The sequence below is a fragment of the Dermacentor albipictus genome, chromosome 5 (assembly GCF_038994185.2).
Source record: "Dermacentor albipictus isolate Rhodes 1998 colony chromosome 5, USDA_Dalb.pri_finalv2, whole genome shotgun sequence".
In the NCBI taxonomy this organism is placed as follows: Eukaryota; Metazoa; Arthropoda; class Arachnida; order Ixodida; family Ixodidae; genus Dermacentor; species Dermacentor albipictus.
In genome coordinates this window covers 163,436,593-163,456,036 of record NC_091825.1, presented here as the reverse complement: position 1 = coordinate 163,456,036, position 19,444 = coordinate 163,436,593, and the positions used below count along the sequence as shown (strand labels likewise).

At 45.1% G+C, this 19,444-nt stretch overlaps 1 protein-coding gene across 2 annotated transcripts in view; it reads right to left on the bottom strand.

Moving 5' to 3' along the window:
* Alg12 (Alg12 alpha-1,6-mannosyltransferase) overlaps window positions 1-19,444 on the bottom strand; it is an 84,041-nt gene that overhangs the window by 62,447 nt on the left and 2,150 nt on the right. For both annotated transcript variants that reach the window (XM_070539236.1, XM_065434549.2), the window contains exon 6: window positions 16,877-16,980. In XM_070539236.1, the coding sequence (XP_070395337.1) occupies window positions 16,877-16,980 (104 nt within the window). The remainder of the gene's footprint in view (window positions 1-16,876; window positions 16,981-19,444) is intronic.

Below are 19,444 nucleotides of genomic sequence, written 5' to 3'. Positions count from 1 at the left end.
TGGATCGTCGTGGCGACGGACTACCTCACCCGCTTCGCTGAAACAAAAGCACTGCCGAAAGGTAGCGCAGCCGAAGTGGCGAAATTCTTTGTCGAAAACATCCTGCTGCGACATGGCGCCCCAGAAGTCCTCATCACCGACCGAGGAACGGCCTTTGCAGCGGAGCTCACCCAAGCCATTCTGAATTACAGTCAGACAAGGCACAGGAGGACAACGGCTTACCACCCGCAGACGAATGGTCTTACGGAGTGGCTGAATAAGACCCTCGCCGACATGCTAGCGATGTACGTCGACGTCGAACACAAGACCTGGGATGCCGTCCTGCCGTACGTAACATTCGCTTATAACACGGCGGTGCAAGAAACAACACAGATTACGCCGTTCAAGTTGGTTTACGGCAGGAACCCGACGACGACGCTCGATGCCATGCTGCCGCACGTAACAGACGAAGAGAATGTTGACGTCGCTAGCTATCTCCAGCACGCCGAAGAAGCCCGACAGCTCGCCCGCCTGCGAATCAAGAGCCAGCAGAGGACCGACAGCCGACACTACAACCTCCGACGACGCTTCGTCGAGTACCACCCTGGCGACCGTGTTTGGGTCTGGACCCCGATACGCCGACGAGGACTCAGTGAGAAACTACTCCGACGCTACTTCAGACCCTACAAGGTCATCCGACGTATTGGCGCTCTGGACTATGAGGTCGTGCCAGACGGCATTTCGCATTCACAGCGGCGCCGCGCACGATCTGAAGTGGTCCACGTGGTGCGCCTTAAACCCTTTTACGGACGCTGACGAACTTCGCCATTTTTGTTCTTTTCTTTGCTACGAGTGCTTTTGTTTATTACCTTCGTTTGTTTGCAGCATCGGGTCGATGCTTTTTAAGAGGGGGGTATTGACACGTGTACTTGTCTTTATCGGGCGACAAGTTTTGCCGCCGAACAAATGTTATCGCACAGCGCGGGGCGCGCCTGCATGTATCCGAAGTTTCTGGAAAGTTCTCGATGCTTCTACCCGCTGTCTGTTGTCGCTGAACGTTGTGTTATCTGATTTCATCGCTTGACACGAATGGTGTAGAACATTTTAGAAGGCATGCGGGTCCCAACGTTTAATCTGGAACGTTCGATGATTGCTGTATAAAAGCCGATGCACTTGACCCGCTGATCAGATTTTCGACGATCGCCGACTGTGTTCGCCGCTTTCGTTGTGCTATAAGTGTAGCCTGTTTTGTGGGCACAGGTTCGCCCAATAAAAGCTAGTTTTGTATTCCACCGTACTGCTTCTTTCTTCGCCGTCACTACCACGTGACAATATCAAGGATGTGGGTGCTGGACTAGGGAAGCTAAGAAACCGCCACAACAAACAGATGGGAGGGCAGGTAGGTGAATAGCCTCGAAGTTTATGCAGAAACAGAATTATAGGAATGTTAGCAGCCAGCGTACCATTCAACTAACAGGTGAATGCTGGAGAGTGTGACAGGGACTAACGGAAAACAATTTTAAGAAGGGGAGTGGGGTGATGGATATGAGGAGGGAGAGGGGACATGCGTAAGGGGCAGCAAAAACGAAGTTGGTGGACAATTATGAACATAGGGAGGGCATCTCATCACTGCCCGATTGCTCAATACAAGACAGCCATGGCCAGTTGCCTAGCCGAGGCTAACCTACCACTTTGTAACATGTGCTGCTTGCTGCAGGGAGCCCATCCTGACTAAATGTCTCGGCAATTTTCAGAATTAGACCGGTGTCCGGAGACATAACGCTTTCAAATCTCTCAGAGCTACTGTCCCTTATTTTACTGTGAAGTACGAATGCCATAATTTTCATAAAGGCTTCTAAGCAGGAAGCAGCCCTGCTTCAGACTGTCTGCCTCATCAATTCCTGAGTGTGATCAAATAAAGATATGCATCGCGTGATAGTTAATTATGAGGTTTTACATGCCAAAACGACAATCTGTTTATAAGGCACGTCATAGTGGGGACTACAAATTTATTTTGACCACCTGGGTTTCCTTAACGTTCACATAAATCTAAGTACATGGGTGCTTTTGCATTTCACCCCCATCGAAATGCGGACTTGATACCCCAACCTCGTGCTTAGCAGCACAACACCAAAGCCACTAAGCAACCATGGCGGGTCCTGCATTCTGTGACGATTAAAACACCATGATTGCAAATCGCTTCCAAACATCTGTTCAAACAAGTAAGACAGCGGGTCGCTGCAAGTGAGTGAAACTTGTATCATATGATACTATCCAAGTTCTAGTGCAAGCCTTTGTTCCTGTATTTTTAAATCTAGGATAATATGGCATGCCCATAATGCCGAAAGCGTGCTCGAGTGATAGGCGACTTGCTAAAAGATTGCTGGCTCTTCCATAATGTAATCGAGGGTAGATGTAAGCATGAAATGGCAACCAGCAAAGCAGATTGGTTGGAGATGATACTAGCCACAATATTAAAAAAAAGGCGCAGTGCATGTTTGCAACGGCACACCCTGCCACACCATACTGTGCACTGGTCCATATGGGCACTGCCCAGCTAGAAGAAGAAAATCGGCTGAAGGAGTCACGACAGGCAGCGAAATACGCCAGGAAGACTGAGCACACTGCCTAGCTAGAAAAAGAAAAGCGCCTGAAGGAGGCGCAACCAAACATCTCAGCAAATGTTGATTCTTGCTGCGTGATCCCGATGCAAGAGGTCACGTGTTGGGCCGCCACTGGCTTCATGGAGCATTCGCTTGCCAAGGCTGGCTGCATGACGTAATGCTCTCTTCTTTTTCCTTCCTCCATGAAGGCAAAGCACTGCATCAGGTGCATCCAACGCCACGCCACAGCTCGGCGAGCGTCACACATGGACGGCAAAGCGCCGCTTCCAGATGCTTCCGGCGCCACGCCACTCTTTGCTCTACGGTGCTCGCCAGTGCAGTAGATATGCAGCGAATTCCATTGCCAAGAATTGAAGTGTATGGTTTTCTGAATCTGTCTTTTGAACGTCGCTATTGGAAATGACAAATAAAGTTGCAGCATACTAGAAGTTACAGCTTGAGTGATATTGTGAACAAACATTAAGAAGAATGCGGGAGCAATATTTTTAAAAACTTGTTTGGGAGTAACTAGCATGTGCAATGCGTTCCTGCACAAAGGGTGGGGGGATCTCGTTTCATTCTCGCAACTTGCCTGGATGTTCTTGTTTGAGTGCCTGGATAATGGCTCTGGCTATTGCCTCAAGGTCCCTAGAATGTTTCTGATAATGGGAGCTAAAAGCATTCATGTTTAATAGTGCCAGTCCTCTTTCGTACATAGCTGTGGCTGTACCACTCACTAGAAGATCTGGCTGGAAAACAAGCGATCTCCACTGCTACTTGGGCTGCAACAAGTATGATGTGAAAACAAGAAGACACATGATAGTGCGCTGTCTTGTTTTATTGTTTGGTCTTATTTTTAGCACTGTTTGTTTTTACAAATCATGTACTAGGCTATTGACAATATATATATGCATCAATTCATACACGAAAATTCAGTTTTTTTTTTGTCTTTCGCACGTAGCCGTAGACAACTGGACGAGTGCAGGAGGTGGCTGGCACGCATGATTTGAAGGCACCTTGTGTCATTGTCCCCCTTCTCACAGTGCATCGTCCCGATGCTCATAAAGAAGGCAGTGGTTTCTAGGCTGTCACTTGTAATGCTTGTATGCGGAAGCAGTTATTGTCTGTCATAGTATTGTTTCATTCGGATGACTCGAAAAATGTCTGTTCGATACCGCCATTGTGACGAGGTTACGTGACCTTCTGGAACAACTTCGTAGTTCAAGGGGCTAATTCGGTGAATTATCCTATATGGGCCAAAATAATGACGAAGAAGCATTTTGGATAGTCCACGCATCCATACGGGAGTCCACACTCATACTCTGTCTTCAGGTGCATACTGGACGTCTTTTCGTTGCAAGTTGTATCGGTCCGCATTGGTTTGCTGTTGCTCCTGAATGCGCTGTCATGACTCCCATACTCTGTCTTCAGGTGCATACTGGACGTCTTTTCGTCGCAAGTTGTATCGGTCCGCATTGGTTTGCTGTTGCTCCTGAATGCGGTGTCATGCCAGCTGCTGTGCCTATTCAGCTCTTTGTATGAAGTCACTGATATCATGGTTATTTTTGTCTACAGGTAGCACTGCATCTAAGGGTGTGGTGACGGTCTGGCCAAAAATGAGTTCGAAAGGTGTCATTCAAGTCATCTCTTGCACACTGGTATTGTACGTGAATGTTGTACGTGGTAGTATCCTGTCCCATGTTCAGTGTTCCACGTCCACGTATACTGACAACATATCAGTCAGCGTTCTGATGAGTTGTTCAGTCAGTTCATTTGCCTGCAGATGATATGTGGTGGTTTTTCTGTGACTGGCGAGCGTAAATTTCATAATGGACTGTGTCAAATGGGTAGTGAATATGGTTCCTTGGTTCATTACGAGAGCTTTAGGAGTGCCATGCCGGAGTACTATGCTAGTGACAAAAGGTCAGCTACTTCACTGGCCGTTCCCTTGTCAAGAGACCTTGTTTCAGCATATCGAGTTAGGTATTCGGTTGCAACTACGATCCATCACTTTCCTGACAATGATGTAGGAAAGGGGCCAAGTAAGTCCTTCCCACTTGTGTGAATGGAGTTTCCGGTGGCTGTGTGGGTTGTAGGAGACCTGCTGGCTTCAATAGTGGTGTTTTACATCTTTGGCAATCCCGGCAGGTTCTCACGTAGTGTTGCACAGAATTCAACAACTTTGGCCAGTATTACTTCATGCGGATATGTTCGAACGTTCTGCTCACTGCTACATGTCCTGCTGATAAATCATCATGGCACACTTCCAATATCTTGAGTCGTAACTTTTAAAGTACGCCAAGCAGAAATGTCTCTGCACTATTCTCAAAATTTCTTTTGTACAGGACATTATTTCTCAGGATGAATGACGACAAGCTGGGGACAGAAGCTTGTGGAATGTGAACAAGGTGACCCTCTAGGTAATCATGAGCAGGCGGAGCTTCACGTCAGACAGCTGATGCTGTGACATTTGTGATGTTGTCACAGCTCCTAGTAACAGGCAATCCTGTCCATTTTCCACAGGTGTAGATCCCGTGCATTCAACTGGTGCACGTGACAAGCAATCAGGATCACTGTGCTTGTGAATGGGCTTGTATACGACCATTATACATATCATATTCCTGCAGCCGCAGGCTTCATATTGCAAGCCGTCCAGATGGGTCTTTGAGATTCGCCAGCCAGCACAACCAATGATGGTTGCCGATAGCTCGAAATGGTCCGCCATATAAGCATGGTCTAAACTTGCTGATGGCCCATATCACCACAAGGCATTCTTTTTTTGTCACCGAGTAGTTCACCTCAGCTTTCAAACGTGTTCGATTAGCATATGCAATGACTCATTCCTCTACATTTTGCCACTGAATGAGGATGGCCCTGAGGCCTAAATTGCTTGCGTCTGTGTGAATATCAGTTTCAGCTTCCTCGTCAAAATGAGCAAGAACTGGATGGTTCTGAAGAAGCTTTTGGCAGCTCATTGAAAGCATTCTCCTGCTCACTCAACCAGACGAAAGGCATGTCTTTTGTTATCAGTGTTAGTGGTTCAGTGATCCTTGAAAAATGTTTGATGAAACGTCTGTTGTAGGCACAGAGCCCCAAGAATCGCGTAATGACCTTTTTGTTGGCAAGTCTTGGAAACTTTTCAACTGCCGCAGTCTTCTCAGGGTCAGGGCGAATGCCTTCTGAACTGATGACATGGCCGAGGAAAAGAAGCTCGCGAAAGCCGAAATAACATTTCTGTGGTTTTATTGTCAAACCTACTGATCTAATAGCTTTCATCACTGCCCACAGTCGTTATACATGCTGCTCAAAGGTAGCAGGAAAAACCACGACATTGTCAAGATAAATGAGACAGGTTTGCTATTTCAGACTGGTGAGCAGTGTCAGACATCCGCTGAAATGTTGCAGGTGCAGAAAAAAGGCTGAACGAAAGCACTTTGAACTCGTATAGTCCGTCAGGAATCACAAATGCCATATTTTTGCGATATCATTGTCCGCTTCTATATGCCAGTACCCCCTTTCGAGGTCCAGGAAAGAAAAGAATTTGGTGTCTCGTAGTCAATGTAGAGTGCCATTGATTCTTGGAATTAAGTAAACATCCCGCTTTGTGACGGCGTTCAGCTTTTGGTAATCAACGCAGAAGTGCAAGGTCTGGTCCTTTTTCTTTACAAGTACCACAGGCGATGCGATGCCTACAGAATTGCCTATGGCTGAATTACGCCGTTTTCAAGCATTTCCTTAACTTTACTTCTGATGGCTTCTCTCTCTTTTGGCAGCTCTTGGTAGGGATGCTGGCAAATAGGCCTCACTGATTCACGACATTCGTCGACAATTATCCGATGTTTGGTGATAGATGTACGTTGGACATTGGATGACATTGAAAAACATTTGGCAAATTCTCTTACAAGGTTCTCTATTTGCTTTTTTTGTCTGGGCGATAGACCTGGTTCGAGGTCGATGGATGCAAGGACAGAATCCACACCTTAGAAATTTGATGGTGTGATCTTGGGAATGCTCAGGTCCGTAACTTGGACAAAGTTGTTAAGGCTGGAAATAACGGTTTACTTCGCGACATGTTGCACCTCATTTCCAAAATTAGTGAGGAATACATTGGCACATCCGCCACGCAGCTGAACAAGGCCTCTTGCCATGCAGATCCCTTTTTTTGAGGAGGAGACTGATGTTGCTGTCTGCAATTCCTTCACAGTCACTGAACGCGTCGCTCCTTACCGCGACAGCTACGCTAGATCTCGGTGGAAGCATCACGTCGTCATCAGCAGTGCAGAGGGCATCAAATTTTTTCTCAGAGTTGAATGTCGCGACAGTGTTGAATGTTGAAAATTCACTGGTTGAATGGTGAAAAGGAAACACGATTCCCACAAGTCGATTACAGCACCATTATCCTGCAAGAAGTCCATGCCACAAGTCGATTACAGCACCATTATCCTGCAAGAAGTCCATGCCAATAATCAACTCTCGAGCACTCAGAAAGCACAATAAAGCTAGCGATGTATGTGAAGCCTCGTATTCCAATTCTAGCCCTGGACTTGCCTGTCAGGGCGATGAGGTGTCCTCCTGCAGTGCAACCTTGTGGCCCTTTCCGAGGAGTCAGCACTTTCTTCAGTACTACTTATTACCAAGTAATCTGCACCTGTATCCACTAATGCATTCACTTCGCAACTGTTGACAAACACGTAAATTGGAAGCAACGTCACTCTTACGACACTGGTTTCCAAGTCCCTTATTATCATTCAGAGTCATCGATGGAGGTTCTTCTGTTTTTGCGCTGGCAGCGGCCTTACCTCCTAAGGTCGCCGACTCCAGTTTTTCTGACGTGGGCTCTGAATGGCGTCTTGGGGAGCTCGATGATGGACAGCGGCTCGGTGACAAATACCTCAATGGCGCTGTTGATCGCGGTTGGTGTTGCTGATAGGCATATGGGAAGCTTTGACGAGTAAACTGGTACTCTGTTTTTAAATGGATGCTCACCATTTCGAGGTCAAGGTGCGTTCACTAAAAAACCACGAAGTCCTGGCTGATGATAGTGGCACATTCTGTAGAGGTGACCAGCCTCACCACAGTGGTAGCAAAGAGGTATTCGGCCGGGAGTGTGCCATGCATCAGCCTTCCTAAATCTTCTCTCGGGTGGCAGGAGTGTATTTCGATGTATTGGGCTGTTTATAGAGGCAGTGGCTGCGACGTCAGCATGCCCGGGAGGTTGCCACAGCACATAAGCATATGAGACGCTTGGCTGGCGCAGTAGTGGCGCTTGGGGCTGCGCACTGAGCTGTGGTTTTTTTGTTTATTTTTATTTTTATTTCTACTCTTGTCATACAAATTATCAAACACTGACTGAACCCATAGCCAGAGGCTAGTGTGGGGTTCAGAAACAAAAATACACGATGGCAATGACACAGCACTTGTGTAAAATAGAAAGCCCAAAATCACGGCGAAAGACCAAAGTACACTACACAATGAGGAGAAAATAATATAATATGCATTTTACAGCAGAATGAATAAAGATCTGTAATGAACAACACTGTACAACAAACACAAACCGCGAATGACTGTCACATAGATCAAATAGGGCTCAGAAAGTATGTTCTTCATGCTTTATTTGTTTCGTGGTACTGTTTTAATTCTGGGGGTAAAGCATTCCAAACCTTGGCTCCTGAAAACTGCACCAATCTTTCACTGTAGATGTTATTATTCGGTGGCAGATTAAAGTTACTATGTGTGAGGTTTCTCGTGAGTCGAGAAGGAGAGCGAAACAGGGAGGCATTGAAAGGTTGGTTATATTTTACTATGTTGTTTACACACACCGCTATCTTTAAAGACTGCAAAAGATCAAAAGAAAGGATATTTAATAACTGGAAAATTGGTTTACTTGGTTCAGTATCCTTGCTTTGTGTTATAATTCGGATAGCCCGTTTTTGTAATCGCCGGATAGGATCAAGGTAAGTGTTGTATGTCAAAACCCATGATTCTACACAGTATGTTAAATGACTGTTAATAAGGGCAAAATAAAGGGTACGCAGTGTATGTGTATTAAAACAATCACGGGCCTGTAATAACGCATAACAGCCAGAAGCCAACTTCGAACAGACGGTGCTAATCTGATTTTTCCAGCGAAGATGTTCATCTAGACTGACACCAAGATACTTAAATGAGTGTGTTCGTTCGAGTGAGTGATCGTCAATGACTTTTGCTTGTGAGCTAAATACCATATATTTGGTTTTGCATGAATTAGTTGTTAGCTTGTTAATGAAAAACCAGCTTGTAATTTTTTTCCATTCAGCGTCTGTCTTTGCTTCTATATCCTCATGATTGTCAGCTGTTACTATGATCGCAGTGTCATCAGCATACATTAAAATATCACAGCAACTTAGGACCTTCGGCAAATCATTCAAGTATAACGAAAATAACATGGGCCTTAAAACGGATCCTTGAGGAACCCCGGTCTGTAAATATTTAAGTGATGATATGATGTTATTGATAACTACAGCTTGTTGACGGTTTTCGATGTAACTGGAAAGTAAGCTGTAGACTTCACCGCGAAATCCAAATCCATTTGTTGAGCATAATAGCGTGATCCATGGTATCAAATGCTTTCTTTAAATCAACAAATACAACAGCGGCCAGTTTGCTCTCATGTAATGCTCTATTAATTAATTGAGTCAGGCTTAGGACTGCAGATGCCGTTGAATGATGTTTTCGAAATCCATGTTGCTGTTGACAGAGTAAGTTATATTTTTCTAAGAATTTGCAAATATTATTGGATAAAACCTTTTCGTAAATATTATTAATAACACTTAGGACAGAAATGGGTCTGTAGCTTGACGGGTTGGATTGGTCTCCATCGTTGTAAACCGGGACAACTTTGGCAATCTTTAGTGCGGAGGGGTACTTTGCACATTTTAATGAATGATTAAAAAGTTTGCATAAGATGGGTACCAAGATATCAGTGTTTTCCTTAAGTATGCGTGGGTAAATTTTATTCCGTCCAGTCCGGCAGATTTATTGCATGGTAAGCTGAGAATAATGGATGTAATTTCATCTGGTTCAATTTCAAACATTACAAAAATATTGAGAACTGTATTGGATGCAGCATTTTGTTGTGATTCAGGGAGTTGAGCAGCCAATGACTGGCCGATATTGGTGAAAAAGGAATTAAATCTTTCTGTAGCATTGCGATCTATTTCTTCCGGGAGAATACGGTGCAAACCAGCTTTGCCAGCAACTTCATTTATTATTTTCCAGACCTTTTGTGAATTGCCGGAAGCCTGTTCAACGAGACGCATGTAATATGCTTTTTTTCATGCCCTCATCATCGACATGGATCTATTGCGCAGGTTCTTAAATTGGTTGAAATAGTAAACATTATCCTTGTGTTGCTTCCACTTACGGTACCACGAATTCTTCTCTTTTAGAACGGCGAGGATTGGCTCAGTCATCCAAGGGCATAGGGGTGCTTTGTAAGAGCGAACACTAATATTTCTGCTGCAGGTAGTAACCATTTGCAAAAGCATGTCTATTAGGTTACTAAACTCTGTATCGACGTCATCATGGTATATTACACTGGGGTCAATGGCCAATAGATTTTCACGCGGTAGGGCATAATCTATTTTAGATACATACTTCTTGCTCTCACGCTCTGGTTTTATATCAGTGTCAGCAGCAACAAAAAGTGGGAGGTGATCGGAGATGAGTTCACTGTAAACCCCAGCGCGTATCCCAGTCGGTATATTTGTTAATGCATGATCAATAATAGATGAAGAAGAGGTAGTTACACGCGTCGGTGTATTAATCATATTTAGGAAATTGTACGATGTTAACAGATTCACGTAGTCTTTGTGGCATTCAGCACTTGTATCAATGTTAAAATTGCCAACAATAGTTATGCGTTCTGAGTGTGTAGTAAGCGTTTCAAGAATTCCTTCGAGTTTATCAAGAAAGGCGGAAAGGCGCGAGTTTGGTGGACGGTAAATAACTCCAACAGTGAATGAACGGGGCAGTTTTATGAACAGTGTTTCTATGTCTGTATGACTGAGGGTGACTGGCGCCAAAGACGAGAAAGGCAGACCATTTTTGAGAAAAAAGGCAACACCACCACCGCGGTTTTTTGATTCTCTCGAATGAGATAGCATAACATAGCCAGGAAGCCTAACTTTCTCATCTTCTTGCAGCCAGGTTTCTGTAAGTGCTACAATATCAAAAGATTGGGAATATCTTGTCAAGGAAGCCACTAGAAGGTACAGGTTCTTCCTCACACTGCGGATATTAGAGTAAAATATTGATGTGTTTTTGTCGCTCCTTAACAGGTCGTCTTCATCTATGGCCAAAGACATTGTAAGAGTATACAAGTACTAAAACACAAGAGCAATGGTAATCAAACAATTTTTCCCAGGTCAGATTCACAGGTTATGTGCATTACTCTCGAGCTTTCCGTTTTTCTCATCAAGATTTTGCCTTCAGGCACCCATGCGAACTTCCAGCCTCTGTCACGCTTTATGCCAATAGCTTTGCCGAGCAAAACCTTTTTTTCTGGACACAAATGTTCGTTGACAAAAACGGGATCATTTTCTGGGAAGCCAAGCACGGAAGCATTTAGCCTGTTCTTTTTCGCAGCTTGCAATATTTTGTCACGCAGGGACCTTGACTTAAACTTCACAATTACATTGGAAGGTCCCTTCGACTTGGTTGGAACACGGTGTACAGCGTCAATTTCCTCAGAAGAAAGCTTAACTTGCAGGTAAGAAGTTATCTGTGTCATCATGCTACCGAGGTTCTCGTTATCAGATCCAGAGATACCTTTCAATTCGATGTTATTCCTTCTGCTGCACTGCTTCAGTTCAACCAATTGTGTTTTTAATTCCTTCACTTCATTCGTCAGCTTCTTGTTTTCTTGCTGAATTTCCAGATTGTTCTTCTTTACTTCTGCAAGTTCAAGCCTCATCGTTTTAACTTCTGTTCTGAAACCTTCAAAGGCAGTGTTCATGAAACCCATTGATTCCTTCACTGCTGCTATTTCAGTCTGTACAGCGTCGCTAGATGAGTTCAACTTGTTTATGGTAACCTTAATTTCAGTCATGGCCTCCATAAATTTAGAAGTCATTTCTATCAGAACCTTAGTAACTTCTTTAATGCTTTTGGGAGCCTCGTCTGCAAGTGTCTTGGCAAAATTGTCAAGTTGCGTAGCCTCGTCGTCCCCCATTTTAACAAGTTTTCCAGAAACGCGTCACAGACAACAAGAGGTACCAGAGCAGTACAGCAACCGTAAAATGCAAGGAAATAAACTTTCACACGAATGTGTGTGTACCCACCTGCATAGGTGCAACAATACGGTTAGCAGTCGCACAGACAGCTGCCAGCACTGCTCTGATGTGTCCGTGGCTGTCGCTGGGTCCTTTTATCAGGTTGCTTGAGGGGCGTCGAAAGTCTTCCGCGCAGGCGCGAATTTCCTGGTTGATTGCTTGCACAGATCCCTCTGCAGCCACGTTCCGGAATGTATTGTTGGTGCTGCGTTGGGTAAGATGGTCCTGCGCCGCTCGATATAACCGCGTCAAAATGCCTGCATAGGTGCAACAATACGGTTAGCAGTCGCACAGACGGCTGCCAGCACCGCTCTGATGTGTCCGTGGCTGTCGCTGGCTCCTTTTATCAGGTTGCTTGAGGGGCGTCGAAAGTCTTCTGCGCAGGCGCGAATTTCCTGGTTGATTGCTTGCACAGATCACTCTGCGGCCACATTCCGGAATGTATCATTGGTGCTGCGTTGGGTAAGATTGTCCTGCGCCGCTCAATCGAACCGCGTCAAAATGCCTGCATAGGTGCAACAATACGGTTAGTAGTCGCACAGATGGCTGCCAGCACCGCTCTGGCCAGGCAGTCCGGTGCTGCCAGCGCCGGACTGCCTGTGTGAGCTGAGCTCTTCGTGAACCACGTCTGCCAGTGAAGAGAGCGCTGAGGTGTTCTGGTCAAGCCGTAGCCTCTGAAGCTCTTCTCCCACTACAGATCGCACGAGCTCCCGTATGACCTCCACACTGTTTCCAAAGACGGCTGGAACTGCGTCTACAGAGATGGTGTTAATTTACCAGTTGTAAATCCTTGATCCCTGTTGTAATGTGCTTTTCATTATTGTCGCCTCAGAACAAAACTCAGCTATGATGCGCAGCGGGCTCTGAACCAACCCTGAGAACAGTTCCTGTTTTACACCCTGCATTGGACAGCGAAGGTTCTTGTCCTCTTTCATGTTCGGATCAGCTTAGTGGAATAGATGGGACATGTCTACTACATATATGGCCATGCTTTCATTGTTTTACTGGTTTCTTGCTTGGAGGGCAGCTTCAGCACTCTCCCTGCGGTCTGTACTCGGGTAAGTTGCAAGCAACTCCCGTTGGAAAGCATCCCACGACACAAATGTCGCTTTGTGGTTTTCAAACCATTTTCGTGCACTGTCCTCTGACCCGAAGCAAACGTTTCGTAGTTCGCGCTCTCCGTTCCATCACTTGAATTCCGTGACATGCTCAAAGTGATCCACCCAGTCCTCTGCGTCTTCAAATGTGTCGGCATTGAAAGGCTCTGGCGACATCGGTGGGCTTACTATGATGTGAGCTGGTGAGACCCGAGTTGTAATCTCGGTAACATTTCCATTAGCAGCTGTTGATGCTCTGATAGAATCCGGCAAAGGGAAAAGCTTGGGGGCTCACCATGTAGGCGACTGCTGCGTTTGTGAACAAGAGTCAGTTCAATGGGTCCAAGTTGCCGTGGGTCTGGGCTTCTTTCTCCGACTCAAGAAGGGCTTGAAATCATACCTCGCTCTTCCACCAGAATTGTAACAATAGAGAAAGAGAGAGAGGTGAAGGAGTGGGAGGAGTGGTAGTTGTCAGCGAACCCCCCGCCCCCGTCCAAAATAAATTTCCGGCTATGCCACTGGTGTTGATGGTTCATCCCAGAAGTACAAATTCTTTGTGGACCACCCTACGCTTGTCAAAAAATACAATAAATGTTGTCTTTACCTTGGACTTTGACATTCTTGCTTTTTTGGGGTATGGGGAGTTCGTGGCATGCCACTTCGACCTTTGGCACTTGGTTTCGGGGTTGTACTTGAACACCCATGATTCGTTGCCAGTTATTGCACTGTCTAAAAAGTCCAATTCCCTTTCTATCTGCACCAACATGTCACGCGAAACGTAAACTCGTTGTTTTTGTTCATCACTCAACACTTTTGGCAAAAATTTTGAACTAACCTTTTCCGGTTTTCAAGTTTGGCCACATTTTCTCTCAACCACTTGTTGAAGGGCATCCAGATGACACCATGTCTTCAATGGTCTCCAGTCTGTTCTTAAACTCGCTAAACCTCCATAAAACCTGGGCTCTTCTCAGGGCATCGTCTTTGTAAGCCTCCTTAACCAAGGAGAGCGCCTCGGAAGCGGTTTTGCCTATGTAAAAGCAGAAATGTAATCATGCACCAGTGCTCCAGCGAATGCTCCATTTTTGACGTTTTCTGCAGTGACAAAAACTTGAAAACGGCTTTTGCGCCACTTCAGATCCTCACTGCATCAAAGCGCGGGTGCGACTGCCGCCCGGTACGTTACTTGGCTTAGAAACACCCCCACAATTCCCACCTCCAGAAAGTGCGCTACTGGCGACTGCAACGCTGCACGGCAGGCAGTCTCATTACTTTGTGGACAAACCTTGTATACAAAAACAGACTTCCCATTATGATATTGTTACGGGGTTAAAAACAGTCAGACTTATATTTACAGAATATTTACAATAATCGTAGCGGCTGACAAGATGGTAGACAGCGCGCGAAGTCCAGAGCGTCGTCTTCTTTCAACCAAGCTGACATCTTCTTCGTCAGCGTGTCACATGACCCCCGGTGGCGGAAGCACCGGCTCGGTGCTGGTTAAGAGGCGGGCGAGTGATACAACTTAAGACACCCGACATGGACCACGTCGGAGCAATGCTGAGCCACGGTTGGCTCAAGAGGGGCGATTTCGTATGTGACGTCAGTTACTTTACGCAAGACACGGTAAGGGCCAGAGTAGCGTGAAAGTAACTTCTCCGAGAGGCCAATGCCTCTCTTTGGCGAGGTTCAAAGCAAGCGACAAGAAGGAGAGTAATGAGTGGGGAGAGAATGCACAGTTGCAAAGGAAGAGGAGGGTAAGGTGCGAGGGGGACGCATGCCTGCTACAAGCACCTGATCTGCAACCGACACCGCAACAGTTGGGAAGTGCCGCTTGATGAACAGCCATTGCAACGAAGTTGCAGCTACAAAGTTTCCACTCCAGTGCTATGATTACGCCAATGTATACTGTATTGTGGTAATGCTTGGCATTGTAGTTGGCAGCAAGATTGCCACTGTGTGTGTCTGTTGATGTGCCCATAAGTTTTCGTGGTTCAGGTATGGCATGGGGATATGCAGGAGGTTACACAACAAAGTTATTTATGACTTTTACAATCATCTTTGATGGTTTCTGCCATATTTTTTAAAGATGTCATTGCTCGATGAGGAAGGCATAATCTTTTTGTGAAGAAAGCAAGTCTCCTCAAGTTTCTTAATGTAAAGACCGCTTTTCTTTACTTAAACACAGAAATGAAAGTAACACTGCGTGGAGGTAAGATGGCATTTTGATACATCCTGCATTTTCATGTCAACTTGCAATATCTCACGAAGATGTTATGATCACATATTTTTATTCAAAATTATACAGGGCCAGGCCTCATCTGAGAACTTGACATTGACACTTGTGTTTTCCATGCCACAACCAGGCTTGTGGAAACCTAACATTTTTTATGTCCATGATTCAACAAATCTGAGCACCATGAAACAAGCTCTAATTCAGCAGGGTGTTATACGTCTTGATGTTGATATTTTTTGCCCACCTGTACTTTACCTAATTCTTTATCTCTTATTTGAGTTTATGCAGAAAGTTCTACTTTTGGTTCGTTATACTCAATTTTGTTCATTGCACCATTACTAAGGCACCTATGCTGTTCATAGGCACTTTAGAAATGAATAGAAGAATGAAAAGAAGATGCCTAAACAACTTCCTTACACTTCAGTATGCATCCAACTTTATATCTAGGAATGGAACATTTACTAATTGCTTCCGAGATAATTTTGAAAAGGATTAAAGGGCCCCTCACCAGGCCCCATAGCAAATTTTGGTTGTACACTGGAAGTTGTTACGGTGTCGTCTAGGGAGCACTCTGCCGCAACATTTTTTCATATCGGCTCATTAATAGTTGAAACAGAAATATTTCAGTGCCGCAAACACGATTTCAGAAGGCGAGCTTCACTGCATAGCGAGACACTCTCTCCACTCGCCTTGTCTAGCCTCCTCAAGCGAAATACCTTCCCTGCATTCTCCCATACCGGACTTCAAGGATCACGCGACACATACGTCACGAGCCCCGCTTTCATCTTTTTTTAAAAATTTTCGGCGCAGCGTACTGCCGCTGATGGCACTGCGCACGAGCTGTTGTGATGTCTCATTTCACGCAGCGCACGATTTTGTGTGCTGTGCACAAGGACACATGACTAGCGGTTTAATTCAGTGCTACACGAATACTGAGACAGAACAAGTGGATTGCAGAGCATGATCACGCGTTGGAACACGGTAGAAAATGGCATAGTTTCGGTACCTGCTCACATGACTGCACGACCGTGGGAACAAGCATATGAAGCGGAAGTACATCTCTCTTGCTTCAGTGCGAAGTAAAACAAAAACACGCAGACATTCCATTCAGTGTCTTACTATTTCTGTAAACTTCAAGCTGTCAATTCAAGCAACAGATCGCACAGACAACAGATGTTCCCTTGAATAATTCTCGAAGAGCTAAGGCATACTGCGGACACGAGTACATAGACACAAGGACATGAGTACATCACCGTCCGGCTTGGAGTGCGGTCACCGCGAAGGAAAGGGAAAACGGCATTCTGATTGAAATTTCAGACCTTTCCATGGTGCGCAGCGACGTAATTCTTTGCAAACACAATCATTAGTGCGTATTGTATGCTCTGCGCTTGTCAGCTCAAAATGGCCAGACCTGTTGAGGGGCCCTTCAAAAGCAGTGTATGCTATAATGTACAAGGGGTCAGACAAGGATGTAGAGCATTACTAAATTTTTCCAAAGTTATGACTCGATTTCAAGAAACACGGAGCTATCCTGGAAAGCTTCATTACCCATCAGGAGAGCTGTGAAAAACATATGGCTCCACAGTAACAACAACAAAATGTCAGTTGAAAGAACGTATTTTCACTAAGTTATGGCATAAGCCAAAAGGATACACCCCATTCAGAGCTCTTATTCAACACCACATTGAACCAGAGCACTTCACCTTCCGGCCACAGCCATCGCTGCCAGAAGTAGGAGTCAATAGCAATAGTGGTTCCTGCAGCAAAAACAAGAACAGCGATATGTAGCTTATCACGGCAGCCATGTGGCAAAGCCAAGTGTAAACATAGTTTACAAGCAAATTCTGACAAGTTTTAACTGGGGTGACAGCAACTGTTACATGCTGTAAAATTTCGTTAGAGTTGTCTAACTAAGACCACTTGAAGAACACAGGCAACACATTTCAATAAAAATCGTATATTAGTTTTCCTTTCATGCATACTTCAGTGTTTTTATGAAACTTCATGCGAAAGATGCTCTAAAGCTATTTGACTAATCACTTCTACTTTGAATCCATTTAAAACACCAACGCCTAAGTTAGAAGAAAGGGGATTAACCGAGGGGCTCGATTTTTTATTAGTCATATCATAGGAAGCCAACAAATACTTACACCAAGGACAACAAAGGGGAAATTATTTGTGCTAAACGAAGTAAAAATGAAAGAGAAGTGATAAATGAAGTAAAGAAACGATAATTTGATGGAAATCAAAGTGGATGAAAAAATCACTTCTCCACAACCTTCGCAGCATGTGAAGGTAGTGGGATCGTTCCCCACTTGCGGCAAGTTCTTTTTTCATTCCCTTTGATTTCCATCAATTCATCGTTTTTTTTACTTCATTTATTAAGCACAAGTAATTTGCCTTTTGTTGTTCTTGGTGTCAGTGTTTGTTGGCTTCTTATGATATAACACCTAAGTTGCAATTTGATATACAGTGAAAGCTCGTTAATTCGAACTTCAATAATTCGAATTTATGGATAATTCGAACTGTGCGATTTGGTCCGGCCAAGCTTCACAGAAGTCTATGTATAAAAAAGTCCATTAATTCGAACGCCAGAAGGTTCCCTCACGGATAATTCGAACTACGCTCGCCTGGAACACAGCCAGAGAAACGCGCCTACTGCCTACACACAAGGCTGTATTGCCTCCGAAACGGAGAGAACGACGAGAGAAGGCAAAATCGGAAAAAAATCTAGCCGACGCAGGGTCAGCCAGAAGGCAGCGGCAGCTGCCGCCTCTCCGTTCTACGTAACCTCCGAGACTTCTTGCCCGTTGCGAATCTCGGAGGCTTCGCAAATCTTGTACAGCTGCTAATGTTGTGCGGAGATGGCACGGCAAGCGCCAAAACACAGCGAATCAAGTACGTCGCAGTTGCGCTTGCAATCAAGAACCAACGAATCAGGGCCTTCGCCACCTTCACATGTTCAGCGTCTTTGTCTCGGCAGTCTTCATCGGTTGTGCACCTCTGTTTTCAGCTTAGGAGGTATCGGCCGTCGCGATTCATTGTGATGGTGTTAAGCCTCGGCTAACGTTCGTTTCGGTGGACATCGGTGGTGTGGCACAGTCGGACCCAGAGCTTCGACTTGAAGATGGCGTGTGCCTGCGGCACGCGCCATCATTTTCTGACACGGCAAATTTCTGACATGCCCTACTGCTTCCAAATCGCAGTGTACTGTTGCTCTCCTTCGCTTTCGTTAGTTCGAACTTTCGGTAATTCGAACTGAAGCGGCTTCCCCTTGCAGTTCGAATTAACGAGCTTTTACTGTATTACACCATATAGTTGGGGGTCCCTTGCTTTTGGGAAAACCCTGATAATTATTGATTTTTAACCCTGAACAAGGTTTATTAAAATTGGTTCATGCCTGGTTCTACCCAAACTTTGCCCTTTTCTAAATTTGTAAAGGTTAAGAATAAATGCTGGTGTTACAAAATTAATGTTGCTGTCTACGTTGTATAAGTGCTCAAGATAAACGTTATCAACGTTATTCACATATGAATGCGATATATGCTTCCTTCTCGCTCAACACTAAAGCAAAAACTGGCATATAGTATACTGCACTCAGCACCTGCCAGCATTGACTGAAAGAAAGCGTGTTGCTTTTTTAGTAGCCTCGTTATATGAATATGACAATGGTGCATTGCATCACATTTCCTGCAGACCGCCTTCACGTAAATGGCAGTAATGCACTAGAAAATGGACTTGCAGAGCAACTGATATTGCTCTGCATTGCAAATGGTAGCTGTAACATTGAGGATACATTCTTCCCAGCTGAGTCAGAAGGGTAGCAGATTGGGGTACTTGGTAATTTACTAATATTGTAGCAACGATGCATAGTGAGATACAGCAAAACAGAACGGCAACACACACACAGGCAAGAAAATGGACAGGATGGATGCAGAAATGCTCAAAATGCATATGATAATGCATGTCAACAAGAGCTTGTAAGAGCATCACACCTACTGCGCAGCATGCACAGTGCTCAGTGATTCAAATGCGATAATCGGCCAGGATGGCAGCTGGTGAGCGCCACTGGTGAGCGCTGGGTAGCCACTGGGGCACTAAAGGGAATGACAAAAGGCTGAGCTAGTTGGTAAGGATTCATTATGCAAAATAGAAGTGAGGCATGCAGACAGGACACAAGAGTAGAGAAGTGGACAACACGAACGTGTTGTCCACTTCTCT